Source organism: Aptenodytes patagonicus, chromosome Z, assembly GCF_965638725.1.
Source record: "Aptenodytes patagonicus chromosome Z, bAptPat1.pri.cur, whole genome shotgun sequence".
Classification (NCBI taxonomy): Eukaryota; Metazoa; Chordata; class Aves; order Sphenisciformes; family Spheniscidae; genus Aptenodytes; species Aptenodytes patagonicus.
Genome location: NC_134982.1, coordinates 4,417,519 through 4,433,161, shown reverse-complemented (window position 1 = coordinate 4,433,161; position 15,643 = coordinate 4,417,519). Strand labels below are relative to the sequence as shown.

At 42.4% G+C, this 15,643-nt stretch overlaps 1 protein-coding gene across 1 annotated transcript in view; it reads left to right on the top strand.

The window, feature by feature from the left end:
- The first annotated feature begins 2,540 nt into the window (after positions 1 to 2,540).
- Positions 2,541 to 15,643, top strand: part of LOC143173101 (katanin p60 ATPase-containing subunit A-like 2) — a 32,459-nt gene continuing 19,356 nt past the window's right edge. Inside the window, exons 1-7 of the mRNA XM_076363123.1 lie at positions 2,541 to 2,664; positions 9,614 to 9,684; positions 10,070 to 10,236; positions 12,569 to 12,611; positions 13,012 to 13,135; positions 14,230 to 14,325; positions 14,840 to 14,938. Coding sequence (XP_076219238.1) covers positions 2,614 to 2,664; positions 9,614 to 9,684; positions 10,070 to 10,236; positions 12,569 to 12,611; positions 13,012 to 13,135; positions 14,230 to 14,325; positions 14,840 to 14,938 — 651 coding nt within the window. The 5' untranslated portion in view covers positions 2,541 to 2,613. The remainder of the gene's footprint in view (positions 2,665 to 9,613; positions 9,685 to 10,069; positions 10,237 to 12,568; positions 12,612 to 13,011; positions 13,136 to 14,229; positions 14,326 to 14,839; positions 14,939 to 15,643) is intronic.

The window sequence follows — 15,643 nt, the reverse complement described above, 5'->3', positions numbered from 1 at the left end:
TATCCCATAGCCATTTATTTTTTTAATGTAACACTAGAGAAAGTGAACGGCAAAAATGTTAATGGGGTGGCGCTCAATGCCCACACCCCTCTGGCGTTAGGTCCAGAACTGTCAAAGCGCAGAGGCTCACAGGCCCCCGTAATTGCTCTGCTGCCCATAAATATATGGGCTCTGCTTACAAGACAAGACGTTTCGAGTTGGATACTTACTCTGTTTATTGGAAAGAAATCGTACACGTGGGTGCTTTCTATCTGCACTTTCTGTGCAGCTAATCGACAAAGCAGAGCTTACATGGGAAATAATCTGTCTGTTATGTGAAGACATACAGTGAAGTTTTATTAACTAAAGCAATGCCAGACTCAGTAGACATATATACAGACAAAATGTAAATTAGAAATCTGATTTGTTCCTCTTTATATTCTAACGAGTTTTGATGATGAAATACATGTTAATTAGTTTTGCTTGCCTATCCTAACATACCAGGGTGATACACCTATATTTTGGTTATAAGCACAGCAGGGAAATATTTAAATGTTTGCTATAAAGTTGTTTACCTGACCATTATTATTTTTATTAAATGATGTCTACTGAATGTAAGGCCTAGGTAACGAGTGCCCTAGCAAGGTTTCTTTGTAGGTTCTTCAATTGCTTGGGGACACCTTGATCCTGCCAACCAGCACTGTTCAGCTGCAGAAGTCTGCCCTCGCAGATTTAACCGCCGGAGCTTTCGTGGGGGTTTCACAGTCCTGAACACAGCCTCCCTGACTGTGAGTGTGCGTTTGTCTCCAAGGACAGTTTGGAAGATTCGTTCACAAACGTACGGTGAAAATTATCCTCACGTCTGTGTTCTAAGGAGTAGAGACTCTCTTTATCCATCAAAACAGTAGCAAACCACATATTAAGATACCACTACCCCTTTGAGACGTGGTAGAAAACTCTCTCCAGTCAAGCAAAGGCACAAACCCAGGCTATTCTCTCGACAGTAATGATATGATCTTAGCAACCTAATTGGGATGGCTGGAATCCTAACTTCAATTACAGGAACTTCTCTTTCACAGCCATGAAACAGAAGCACCCAATAACGGCAAACGAACACATTACCTCCTCTACTACCACATTAAGGCCACAAAATTAAACACAAAGTCTAGTAGGAGAGGACCTAAGTTGGATGCAGGAACATTAATTCGATCCACTTTGAAAACTTCATGTTTTATGGGACAAATTTAATAAAAAATATGTATTAAATTACACACTTAACAGGATGAAAGTACGCTAGTGCAACTAACTGAGCTGTCAACATATGCTGAAGTCCTGTTTTTGCTTAGGACATCCTTGAGATTAAAGACATATTGAAAGGAGAGAGAGAAGGGTTGTAAGTTAGAGATACTTAGCAAAGGGAGCTTGAGGGAACAGAAAGCTTGTGTTGGCATATACTGGATTGGAAAGGTTTAAGAAAAGGGCTGGAGAAACATTCCTGAGTAGGAACAGGGTTGCACCAAAAGGATAAGGCCGGTTATATTGAGGAGACAGCATTTGGAAGAAGGTGTGGATGTCTATGGAACACGGTTTTGAGGATGAGATGCTAAGCAAGCATAGCATGGCATGGACGTGAAGAATCCGGTAGTTGCTCTGTCCAAGAGCAGCTGGTGGAACTGAGTAGCTGTTGGTCTCCAGCAGGCAGGACTTGGGGAGAGCTTGCACCTGCAGCTGCCTGGCTGGGAAGCGCTTACGTACCAGAGGACAGGATGGTTCCAGAGGATTGTTCTTCCCCCGCCTCTAACCTCTTCTGTCCTGCTTTGTGCCCTGTTGTGGCTGTCACCAAGCAAGTCTTTTGCATGCTCTAACTTCTCTTTCATGTATTTTCAGAGATTTTTTTTTTCTTTTTTTATTGTTCTCCTCCAGCTGGACTGAAGCCAAACAGTTATCCGACAGGCACAACTCACCCCACCAGTAATTCACATCCTGAACCCAGGAGGCCGCAGCAATCAGGCAGCCGAGTTTAACAACGGCTTTCGGGTGCTCTGAAGAGGGCCCTTCTCACAGCCCTGCGTTCCCTCAGTGCCAGCACGCTGGCAGCCTCCATTTTAACGCCCACCACCATCCTTGATGCAAGGGGCAGACCGCACTCTGCTTCTTCTCGGGCGCACCTTGCCTGTCTGGGTGAGCCGGATGTGTTTAACAGTGGGCTAGGCTAGGCTGGGAAGGGCTGATTTGGTTTGGTTTGGCTTGGTTTGGTTCGGTCTAGACCGCCTCCGGCCCCTCCGCTCAACATCCCCGCCGCTCCCCTCACAGACCCACCAACCGCTCTGCCACCCTCCTCAGGTGAGCCTAGAGGCGATTGGCCGGCACTACTGTCAGCCCCGCCCCTCCTCCCCACCGTGATTGACCCATTCATTACATGGCCACCCCTACCCCACTGGTGATTGGGCAGTTTTTTGGGCAATCTTTCACCCTCCGGCGTCTCGATTGGTTGCGTGAGGGAGGTAGGGCGGGCCCTTCCCTCACGGCGCCCGCTGGCCTCCGCGGGGTGCGGGGGCCGGGCGCTGCCGGGAACCGGCTGTGACTTTCCCCGTGGGCTGTAGCCGCCCGTGGCCGGGGCTGCTGCCCGCCCCGATGGAGCTCTCCTGCCGAACGCTGAGAACCACCTACCAGGCGAGGGAGGCGGTAAGGACAGGCAGGCCGGGCGGCCGCGCGTCCCCGTTGCTATGGAAATCGCGGGGGGGTGGGGGGCGACTTCTGCGCATGCGCGGGGGGGAGGACGGCGACGCCATGGCGGCCGAGGCGAGGAGGGCCGGGCCCAGAGGCCCTCGGGGTCGTCGGAATTGGGGCGGTCCTGGCTCTCCTTACGGGTGGGGGCTCGCCACGGTGCCCCCTTCTCGTTTCCCTTCCCTTCGCAGGAGGGAAGCTCTTCTTATCCTGCCGCCTCCTCGGGGCAGGGCAGGCCCCCTCGCTCTCCTCAGCCCCTGTCCGAGGCCGTTGCGTGGTCACGGCAGGCGCAGGTAACAGCGAAAGGGTCCCAGCCCGTATTCCTTCCTCTCCCAGCTCCCTTTTCCATAAGTCAGGGCTGTACAGTCCCACCGCGTCTCCATCCCACGGATGGGTCGAGCTCCAGGAAGCCCGGAAGGAGCAGGATTTTGCTAAATTTCTTAACCTGTTCTTTTGCTTCCATCTGCTGGTCGGATCCAAGGGGAGTGAGACACACTGCAGGGCTGGACTGCCGGACTGCTAAAAACCCTTCCCGGAGAGGGGTTGGGTGCTCCGTGTGCATACGCAAATCCCCACTGTGCGTGAATAGGACAGGATTGCTCAGACGGAAGGTAGTTTTGGGAGGGGTTCTGAGCCTGAGTTTTAGGTGATGTCAACCTCTTCGATTAGTAGGTCATATATTTACCTAGGAATGGGAGCCTCCAGCACAGTCTCTCAGCCCTAAAGTGGATCCTAGCCACTGAGAGGGGTGCACTGAGATGTGGTATTGAAACAGCGTTAATGTGCAGAAGGAAGAGAGGAGAAAAAGGGGTCTAATCTGTAACCTCACCGGTGGGGATTTGGCTGGCCCCGGTCCCAAGGGCGGTTTTGACTATGAAATGCGGAAGCATTTGTGGGGAATAGAACCCAGAGCTCATGAACTCTTCCCCCTGAGCTGTACCACCAGGTTTGGGTCGGTTTGCTTTGTAAGCTGACCTTCACAGCCTTTTGGCGGGACGGATGTGAAGAGACTTTATATTTTAGGTACAGAGTAGAGGGAGGTGTTCGTATTCCACAGAGGGGCAGAAGTTTGGAGCCTATTTTTTTTGAGCCAGTCGGTGACTAAGGAACAACCTGAAGCTGCCAAGAGGGTTTTTTGATTCTTGCTCTAAGGTTCTTGACTTCTGTGGAGGGAGCCTAGATACTTAATTTCTGTTTTCTGAATTCCGGTATTCCAATGCAGTATCTAAAAGTTAGGCTGCTGCATCTTTAATTTGTAGCACTAAATAACTACCGGAATTCCTGGTTCCCCAGCTCTGTCCTTATCTGTATCGCGTTTTTCCATTAATCTGTTCTATAGAATGGAGATGATTATTTCCTACCAGTTTGGGGGAAAAGTGTTTCAAAAAATAAATTCCTATATAAATATAAATTCCTATACGCGTTACAATTCTATGGCTGTTCACAGCTACCCGGTGTAGTCTTGCAATCAAAGAAATTTGTTTTGTGAGGCATTTCACTGTTTTTAATTGCTAAAAATTTCCGATGTTTGTTCTGTAAATCACTCTTAACAAGCGATACTATTGTAATCTGCAGTAGAACTTTGCGAATTCATACAAGTGAGCGAGAGAATTAATGCTTATTAATTAATTTGTAAATTCAGCATCCTTAATTTGTATTGTTTAATAATTCACCATCCTTTGTGTCCCTTCATTTTTATGTATTCATAACACATACTGCTTCAAATTAGTGAAGTCTTGGCGGTGTAAAACCTGGCTTCAGCAATGTTCCTGTTAAAAGAGGGACATAGCAGTGCTCTGTGAGTGGCTCTTAGCATCAGAGCATGAATTAATGAAAGACAGCATGTAACTATTGCGATGGGGGGAGAAATCGGAAGGTTTCTGTTTTCAGTGCACCAAACTCAAATTGTAAAATGTCTTTAGATTTTACACGTAACACCTCTCAAATGCTATGACAGCCATAACTTCTGTGGTGAACTTGCTGTATGTCTTTAATTATGAAAGCTGTTTGTAATCCTTCTTGAGAAACTTTGCAAACTCTATTGTTTGCAGCAGGCTTGTATAATTTGGAAGAGAGTAAAGAAGCGCCTCTTCTTTGTGCTGGGAAATTCTATTCAATGGCAGCCAAGTTACACATTGTTTAAAACTCACCATTTCCCTTTTCTGCTTGTGTTTCTCAAAAAATACTGTCAGCAAGCCAAACAATAATTGAACACCAGCCTTCTAAAAAGCCTGGCAAGGCTGCAAATATAAGATGCAAAGGGCTGGGGGAGAGGGAAAGCTGTGGGGATACGGGGTGCTGGAGGGAGGAGGAAAACCGGGCGAGTCCATCATGCCTCAGCTACTCTCTCTGTCCTGGCACATGGTGCCTGCTTGATCTTGAGGAACCCCATACTTGGCAGCCATCCTGGGATCCCAAAGGAAAAAGTGGGAGGGGACACTGCATGTGTATTACGACCAGATCTTTCCTGGTGTGACTGCAGAGCTAACCGCTTGCCTCTTGTCTGAATCCCTGAGCGCAGATCCCTCTGAACTCGTCTTGTTGACTGCCTCAGTTGAATGTACAAGGGCAGAGTATTACAGCAGCGTATAGTTATTATTGGAAATAATAACTATTATTGGAATAATAGACCGTGACGTACTCTGTAACTTTTTTCGTCATGCTATCGAATATATTCATGCAGAAATATAGGGTCAAATGATAATGAAACATTACGGGGTTAAATTAATCTTTTAGTAGGTCCATTAATTTGATGGAATTACACAAGAGACTAGGTTGATTTATAAGGTAAATGCATTTTAGTAAAAGGTATGGAAACGACTAAACGAACAATTGCATTTAAAGACTCATGACTCTAATAGAGTTTAATTTTAAACGGCTGCAAAGAATGGAATACGTACCACTCTTTTGTTAAGCTAGAAATAAATAAAATACTCTATAAGTGTTGGAGCTAATTAGTTAAGTGCTCAACTATTTAGTTTTTAAAACAAGATCACGCTTAAGTGCCTTAAGCTTTTATTAATTGCATGGACCCCAAAATCCCCTATAGTAATTGAAAATTTAATTACATACATTTTTTGTTCTTTTAAGAATGGAAGCTTATTAAACTTTAAACACTTAAACATCTATACCAGTGGCTATAAACAACATGCAATTCTAAATACTAATTAAACAGGAAGGCTAAATCACTGTAAAGCTAAACTGAATTTTAAGTAACTTTGCACTCGTAAGTACTCCTATTTTTTTCATGCTGTATAAGATTTACCATTTCTTCTCTAAACACAGCAGAAGTCCTGGGCAGCGTTAGTATCTGTACTGTGGCAGGCACGTTGTTTTGTGGACGTATTTGCAGTGAGGGTCAGTCCCTAGAGAATAAACCGGAGTTCAGGAAAGGAGACGAGCGTGGGCAGAGAGGGGTTTAAGTGGACAGCTAAAGCTGCCGGTGGCACTGATGCGCGGAGGTTCATACACCTCTTGGAAAGGGTGTGTGGTAGGCTAAGAGTGGTGAAAGGCAGGGAGACGTGGCTTTGTGGGGTTGGTCAAGAAAGCAATGGTCTGTGCACTACTGACTCACAAGATTTATGATTTGGTAACAGTTACGTGTTGGAAGGTCCTTAATTTTTCTTTCTTTTATAGAAACTTCACAGCACTGGGAGCAGAGGTGTTGGTATCTGTGTTCTGGTTTTCAGATCCAGTCTAATGCAAGTCTTTGTCAGTTGATCAACTGATTAACGGCTTAGTTAATTTTCTTCAGACAGATGTCTGACTTCTCAAAATTCACCATTGCTGTTTGCATTCTTATTAACACAAGATAAAGACAGAATCAACCGCTCAGTCTAGACTATCTTCGGATTTTAAATGGGGCTCTTCCTTAATGTAAAGGTTCACTTTTGCTTCTGCTTGGTCAACACAACAAGAACAACATTACTATGTTAAGGTTGAAGTGGGTTGCTCATACATAGACATGATGTTATCCTGTACTGCCCAAAGCAAGTCTCTACCTAGCAGAGTATTTGAGATGCTGCCCGTCGCTGTATCGCTGTTTATACTAGAACTTAAAATGCCTCTAGGGATAGCAGAAGTAACCTGGTGGGATTAACAGCAGCAGAACAATACAAATTCTTTTCAAGGAAAGTTCCAAGCGTGGATCGTGAGCCCTGGCGGTTTATCAGGCAGATGCAATTCCTCTCTCGTCAGAGTATTACTGTAAATACTCAAACCTGAAACACTTGATGTGTTTGTCTTCTGTGGCAACCACTGTGTTTTCATACTGTGTTTAAATATCCAGAGGTAGCTATGATCTTGCCTTTTGATATGTGGGCAAATGCAACAGTTAATTTTTTCTCAGCATAAAAGAGCAGGAGCAGTTGCGTTTAGAAGAATGTACAGATGGGACTCTCAGCAAGTGATGACTCCAGCTTCCTTCTTGCACCTCCTACCCTGTTTCAGAGGATTCAGATCATCCAGGACAAATGGTAAAAGGTCCACAATTCAAAATCTGTTTTCCAAACACCAGCACCTCAAAACAATAAGAAGGAAAAGATCCTTTCATCCCAGGGTGTCAGTGTTTTCTCTTTGCTCATAGCAGTTCTCAGAACTGGTTCGTTTCCTGTTGCAGCACCTCTCAGGAGCTGATCTACTTCATTCAAGAGTTACTGATCTACCAAGCATTTACACGGCACTCTTCCTCCCTAAAATGGTTTAGAAAAATCATCTTTACCACCACTGAAAGGCAAACGGTATCGTAGCTTCCTTATGGACTCAGAAACAGAATGGCTGCGTAACTTTATCAAGACAATAAAAAGTAGTAAAGGCTAGAAGTGGGGTATGGGTTCTTCCTTTTTCCCCAGCCAGTTTGATTCTTTTCTCTAAAAGACCAGAATGAAGATTCTACCAATCTTTTTTATTAATACGTGAAATACAAATACACCTCCACCCCGCAGGAAACGTTGTTAAAAGCAAACCCGATCCCTTTCCTAGTTGTGTCACTAGATGGCCCCGCGTCTGAAGCAAACATCCCAGAAAATATCTGCTGCGCTGGGAGGCCTTTTGCCTGCTCTACCCAGTACTTTTTACAGGTTGGCAAACACAGGGCGAGGTATTGGTTTTAAAATAAAACAACAGCTGACTGTGCTATCTCAAGTGTTTAAATGAGCAGCGGATTGCTAGGTGATACCCGCTGCTGTGTACAGAGCAGGGGGAGCGGGTAGGTCTAACCTGACAAAGGCAAGGCGTGCTGAAGAGGTAAGTTGGTTTAGCAGCACATCGCACCACCCAAAAGCACCTTTGCTTGTAGGAATAAATGATTCTCCAGTATCCGCAGTTGGCTATAAAGATGCTTCCTTCCGAGAGACCAGGAATTCTAGGGTAATTGTCTTTCCATATGGATATTCCTTTTACGCATCTTGGGGGATTTAAAAACAGAAGCCTTGGTCAGTTGTAATTCTTTGGCTTGTTTGTGTGCCAGGCACTGGCAGAGAGCAGCAGAAGTCATGGCTACAGGCGCCGGGGCTCTGTTTCCAGTGTGAGGAGGACAAAGATCTGTGGGGTTGTCACCTGCAGGTTCCTAACACTTGGGCTAGGCTTTTTCTGGGGGATGGATGCAGGCGCTGTTCGATTGGGGTAGACGGGAAGGAAACTGGGGGTGGAAGTGGGAGTCTGTATATGCATTACTGCGCACTATCATCAGGAATATATATGTGCTGTACAAGCAACATATAAACTACCGCTCTTTCCCCATCCACTGAAAAAGTGCCAGTCTTTCAGAGCTCACTCGTGGTAGTTATGAGTGAGCATGAACACTCACTCATCATTTATGAGTCCTCATAAATGATGCTGAATGTCAGCATCCTAAAAGAGAAAGGAAATAATTTATTCGCCTGAGTGTGGGTTTGGCCATACCTGCTTTTCCTGTGGTTCCAGCTTCAAATCCCAATGAGGCAGACCAGAGTCGATATGCTGATTTCTAGAGCTTTCCTTGTAGCAACTTCTGTAACGACCCTAAAATCTCAGGGTTTCTCTGCAGGCACTCAGCATATATGGCATGTTTCATCAAAGTAAGACTTTGTTCCAGTATCTTACGAGATTTCTGCTTCCAGTGTCCCTTTTGCTATACTTCATATTGCACTGTGTGCTCCCCGAGATGTAGCTTCGCTGAATGATGGCAAAGGTGTTTTACACCGCCTTGTTTTTATTGCTCAACCATTTGGGAATGCCTTTGAGCTCTCCAATCTGTGTGAAGAAATCTATGGGACTGACTCCATATTGAAATTTCTCCTTGTCGGGACCTGTGTTTGGTCACTCCTGTGTTACAATTGGGCAAGTTTGGTGTTACCCCAAACTACTTATTCTTCAAGTGCTCTGTATTTCACTTGTTGTGTTTATACATCAAGGTCTATGAAATGGGAGGTGACAACCGTGTACAGCTGGTCTTTGTAGTGTGGTTGTGTGGATCCCAGACCTTTTTTCCATCCCCCCTTCTCCAAGCACTCAGAAAATGGGTTTCTAGTTGCAAGGGAAGGACCCAGCCACGCTGGAGCACGACGTTTCCTTGCACAGCCCTTGGAGACATTGTGCATGGGGTCTCCAAGAGCCCTACCCTGAAATTCTCAGCAGCCTGAACATGTTGGAGATCCATTGCCATAGTAAGGGAAATAAGTTATTTCTTCAACCTCAAAGTAATTTTCTCTTCTTTAGGAAAAGGTTTCCACCCATCCAGTAGCCCTGATAATGTGTAAGAAAAATTACATTGAAAACCGCTTTCCTTCTGTTTATTAACAGTGAGTTGTTTTACAGTTCTTACATGCTGTTGTCTTAATTTGTTTGTTTCCACAGGCTACATTTAGATGCTGTTTACAGCAATAAAGAGAATATTACATTTGATCTAGAGTTCTGTCTTAATTCACAGGATGAGATGCGAACAGAAGCTCGTCGAAAAAATCTCCTCATTCTAATTTTGCATTATTTAATGGAGGAAGGGTATGTTTTTTAAATAATAGTGCTCTACATTTGTGGGTCTGTGTCTGACCTCCCGTAATGTGTCCCTCTGTCCTCTCTTGGGTGGATGGACAGCATGGCCCTTTGGTTTGATGTGAGAAAGGTAAACTACTGTTACATATCTTGGCAGTTTACTTTGCTAAATTGTTTCATTTCTGGAACAAAAATGTCCTGTATAATTTAAAAACACTTTAGAGCAATCAGCAAAGGTTTTTTAAATAGAGTTTATGCTTTTATAATAAATAGAGTTGTGGACAGGTTAAATATACCATATACTTACTAATGCTATTGTTTGCTTTTTCTCTCAAAAATCAGAATGAGATAATGACTCTCAGTTTTTTGATCTTTGTTTTTTTGAAATTACCAGGTATGTCGATGCTGCAAATGCTTTGGAACAAGAGACGAAATTAAGTTTACGTGGCTTTGAAGTTTGTGACAACATTGATCTTGAGACAATTTTGATGGAATATGAAAGCTATTACTTTGTAAAATTTCAAAAGTATCCTAAAATTACCAAAAAGGTCCTGGACACTGGTATGTGGCTGTTTTCCAGAAAGAAAGCTTTTGTTTCTCAGAGCCTAAAATGTGTATTTGCCTGATATACTCACCGCACTTCTCGTCTGTGGCAGTGTTTAATGTTTGAACCCTCTTACAGTTACAGAGCGATAGTTCTAGCACATAGGACATAAGAATTGAGAGGTGGGTCTTTGAGCCCTTCTGCTCTTCCTTCTCTCTCTATGTAGAGGAACAAGAAGGTGATATTTTTCTGTCTTTTAAAAACTGCTTCGATATTGGAAAATGCCATTTAAGTGCAAAGTATTATGGCATAGATATATTCGCTTTCTTCTCGTGGGGAGAGAATAGTAAGTCTGTTCTATTTTGGATTTAATGTTTAAATTAAAATAAACCACTTAAATGAAATACTGTATCTTAGCTCATCCAAGCTAGTGCTTAAAAGTTTAACATTGCTAGTCTCATTAACCATTCATTTTGCACATTTTCATATACTAAAGGTAAAGTGCCAAACAAGTACTAGGTTTATTTGCTCCAAAGGACTTAAAGTCTGAGGTATAAATGAATGATACGGAGTAAGGCGAATCAGAATATGAGCATTCTGTTACGACCCTGAGAGCCTGAATGGTTTTGTACTTGAGTACAAAATGTAACTTAGAGAAGCCATAAGAACAACTGTGTAAGAATCAATCATGAAGAGCTTGGAGGGTACAGAAAACACCAACATCTCTACCTGTTTGTCTTGTAAGAAAAATATAATCATCAGAGAAGGGGATGATCGGCCAGGGAACATCTCTGAGCAGTTGTCATTGTTTCATATGGCTGCCAGCAACTTTGAAATCACAGGTAAACCAGACATTATATAAATATAAAAAAATTACCTGTATAGGTGAAATGATTTTTGAAAGGTACTAAAGCTGCTAGTCATCATTACATTCATGGTGATGTAGAAGATCAGTACTAGCTGGAAGCAAGTATTACCTGCATGAAAAAGAGATTTACAGCTAGAAGCTATTGATTGGTGTTAATACAAAGAGGAGCAGCCTTGCAGGACGAAACCAAAGGGATTTGTTATGAATCAAGAAGGAAAAAGTATTACAAAGCATTTATGACATCATACTTATTCTTAGTCAAACTGAGTGGTAGCCAAGGCCAGATCCATGAAGTTAGATCCGCGTGAACAAGTCCCAAAAAGCCGGTAAATCTCTTGGACACTTACAAGCTCTCGGTACCCATTTATTGGTCAGTAAAGCTACTCAGACATGGGGTGCTCTGCCAATACCCAAGCCCAGAATTGCAACCATGCCAGCAGGGATGTATCATCCTTTTTCCCCGAAGCCTGAACGGCCTCCCTCCTGCATGTGTCTCTCTTGAGAAGCTGCTGCCGGGTAGTTTGCGACCTGCCTTAAATTGTGTCCGTGGTCAGGTCATGGTATACGCAGGCCAAACAAAATGATTAGTGTGGTGCTCCTTCCTGCTAAATTCTTGGTAACGCTCTCAGCAAATCCTACAGAACCAGCTCATTTCCGCGCTGAATTGCGGTTTGCAGTGTTGTAGATGTACTCACAGGATTACAAGTTTCACGCATGGGCTCTGCTGCCTCTACGTACACCGCGTTCGCCAGCTCTTTCAGTGAAGCAGCTGTTTGGGGAGGATTATTTTATGTAAGTGTATGAGAATCTGGGTGCAAGAGCATTGTACAGAGAACCCTGATAGGAGATGTATTTTGGAACAACACGCTAGTATGATACAAGCCCTCGGCTTTATGAGTTCACATCTGGGCTTTGTGAGTTTGACATTTGGTGAAAAAAGTTTTTCTTTGACAGAAATTGTTTCAAATGATACAAGTGCAAAAAATAACATAGTTTGATAACCACCCTTGCAGTGTGACATTTATGCTGTCTTGGTATGTTGAACATGATAAAATTACTGTTAAGAGGAGTAAGGCAAATTCTTATTTCCCAATTCAGCAATTAAAAAAATATTAGCATTAAATAAACATTCTGTGCGATATATTAAATTAGTTTATTGTTCTTAATCTAATTTCCGGTAGTGTCCATTTTACTGTGAAAATGATACTGATTTTAAAATGTAAGCAAAGAAACCAAAGACTGAATGAGCCTGAAATTTAACAAGCCTGAAGCCAAACTGCTCTCTCCAATATCAGTTTGTTTTCAAAACATTTTTGCAAGCTTGCATTGCTTATTATCACGCTGTTCCTGTTTATGCATTGTTATTTCCAAGGTCATTAATGTGTGCTCAAAAATATGTCTGAAGGGGGGAAAAAAAAAAATCAAGTTGCCCTTTTTTATATCGTTAATTATTTTCCATTTTAATATTAATTTTGCCACAGCCGAAAATAAACAACAGCTGAGAACTGGAGGAAGACCAAGAAGGTAAGAGAAACGCGTGGGGGGGGTTTCTGGGCAGAAAATTTTCCTGTAAAAGCAATATGCAGCGTGGTTAAAAAAATGTTGTAATACCCTAGGAATACTGAAGCCTAGAGTCACGCTGCTGGTGTATTTTTCTGTATCTTTTAGAGGAAAATAGAGACTTATTTCCCAAATGGAGATGCAGACAATTTACAAAGTTTCTGCAGTGTGGCTAAGGTAGGGTGGCGTGTTTGAAAGCAGTAAGCGCTGAACTTTGCTGTGATTGAAACATGCCTTAACTTCAGTGGGAGCAAAGTTAGCCCAAAACTGCTTTATTTGAAAACTCTGCCTTTTAATCTTTTGGTATTTTGAAGGAAAAAAGAAGTTGTGAAAGCCTTTCAAGATATTATTTTTTTAATTCTAGGGCAGCAAGCTCTTCTCAGAATCTCCCAAGGCTCAAACATCAGCCAGTGCAACGACCGTTGTCAAAAACTTCACCTGGGTGCACAACAGAATTTAAATCATCGACCACGGAGAGCCCCAAACAGGTTTAAACAGGTTTTATCTTGGCAGCATTACAGTTGAAATTAATGTGGTTTTGTTTTGAGAGGCAGCAAGAGGATGTGAGTTATACGATTAATAATTTAAAGAGTTACACAAATAATAATTGTGTAATTAACAGGTTTTACTAATTATGTAATTTAAGGATTATAGATGGAAGACTTCAGGAGAATATGCTTTCTGGCTGTGAGTTGGGGAGCAAGTCACAGGCAAAAATTAGAGGAAAAGGAGTCATATAATCCAACCTATGCTGAAAGCAACCAGAGTTTTCCCATTAACACCAGTAGATTCATCCTTCAGTGCCAGAAAGCAAGACAAACAAACCAAGTAGAAAGTCTGGTGTCAGTTGTAAGCATCTTCGCAGTGCATAAGGTGTTTGAGATTGGGGGAGTAATTTGGCTCTGTAATTTTCAGTTTTGTGAGTCTCATTTTGGTAAGATTGCTGTGAAAACGACTTTATGACCATTCCTTACAGAGGAGGGAGCAGGAACAGCAGGTTGGTGGGCAAGCACCCTGTCTGTTACAGTTTTTGAGGAACTGGGTGAAGGAGAACCTCTTTTTTTTTTTTTTTTTTTAAGTCCTTGTCTATCTTCCTGCATAGGGAGGAGCTCATCTCGGAGAAGTTCTCACCCTTTAAAAAAAAATTAGCTTTTGGATTTTACAGCTATAACTGCTGTGAAGTGAATGTCAAAGTAACCTATAATCCTAAAATGGCTCCTCATTTCTGAGTTGACCTGCTGTGCATTATACTTGCCTGTTGTTCAACACTGTTCATAAGCGTTTCTTCTCATAGCTATGTAAAATGCAGATTTCTGCAACTTAAAATGGAAGCTCTGTGTATGAAATAACTTGAGTGCTGAGCTCTAGAGCCGTGGCTTTCACCACTGTTGTCACCGGTCAGATGAAGTCTAAATGCACAACGGTGTTTGTCTGACAAATAGAGGATTACTGCTGCAACTTCCATGTAATGATACAGCTCATCTGGGCATGTAGGAAGAGGTGGGATGATACCTATAACGGAATGATATCTGCCATTCATCTACTTGGCAACGCATCTGTTTTAAAATTGATTTTTCTTTAGAATAATGACAGTGCAGTTACTCTGGAGCAATCTGACTTTGGCTTAAGCATCTCAGCAATCAACAAAACTGGAGGAGACAGCATTCACCCAAGAAGGGTTGGTGGAAACCTAGTATGTGATTTATGATAGAAATGTGTATGTAGAAAAAACATGTGAAAGTTTTTCAAATATCAAATGTGAGCCTTTTGTGTCTATTTTTATATAAAATGTTGCTGTATAATTAGCTGAAGGGTCAATTTTATTATTTGGGCAGTAATTGTTTGCGTAGGAGGCTCTGCTTGCATTAAATAGTATTTCAGACATGGTCAAGAAGGAAAAATATTTCTGTTTTTAAAACCCAGTGGTAATAGCTAAAATTGAAGATAAATTTTAAATTCCTGAAGGAGATGATAAGAGGCTCTGCAGTTAAATTGTGGCACTGACTGAGGAGATGTGCGTTCTTTTCCCATTGCTACCACAGATTCTGTGGTCAGTTTTTGCCATGTTTAGGACTGTATGTGCAGTAAGGGAACTCCTTACTGTAACGGCAAGCAAAATTTGGCCCAATGCAGTTTTAACAGTAGAGCTACCATCATGGTAAAGCCTATCACAACATTATTTTCTCTTTTAGGGCCAAGTAATTGACTTCCATGGGACAGTTAAGGATGCTGTTAAAGTATCATCAAATGGAATAGCCTTGAACAGCCTTAATTGTGATCCAGATCCATCAGTAAGTGTTTCTGTTCATAGTTCCATCCAATGAATATGAACATCAGTTTTACATAACCAGGAAGAAAATAAAATACCGCAACGATGTCTTTGTTCCCAAGTGCTAAAAAAGGGCTTAGATTTCTGAGTGGTGTATTTCCTTCTTGAATGGACAGTCATACTTGATACTGGTCTAATTTGTTGACAGTTGTTTACTCTTTGAACATGAAAGTAGGCAACAAATACAAATGATACCTTATGATTCACAAAAAAAAAAATGCAGAAACCCACAGAACTTCTGAGGGCGAAATTCTGGTTCCTTTGAATTCAGAACATTATTTAGCGTTCACCTCAGCTGAGACAAGAACAGGGTTTAGATGGTCGAGAGAAATTTTCAGTAGCCACTCCTTGACATGAGCCGTAGCTTCTCAGACAGTGCATCCAACTTACGTGGTGCTAGTCTGTCTGGCAACTGCTGCACTTGAAGAGACTTTCAAAACAGAGAATGTGACAATGCGGTGAGCCGTAGTTACATTTTTCACTCCTCTTAATCTATGTAGGGCGTGTTTAGGGCTACGTGTGCAAAAAGAGACCTGCTCATTTTAATGTTAATTCAGGATTAGATTCTGTCAGATGAAAAGATGAGTTACTACAAATATGGCTTACTTCAATATCTTTATTATTATCCATATTTTTACAGCTTTAAAAGTTGTTACTATTATGATGT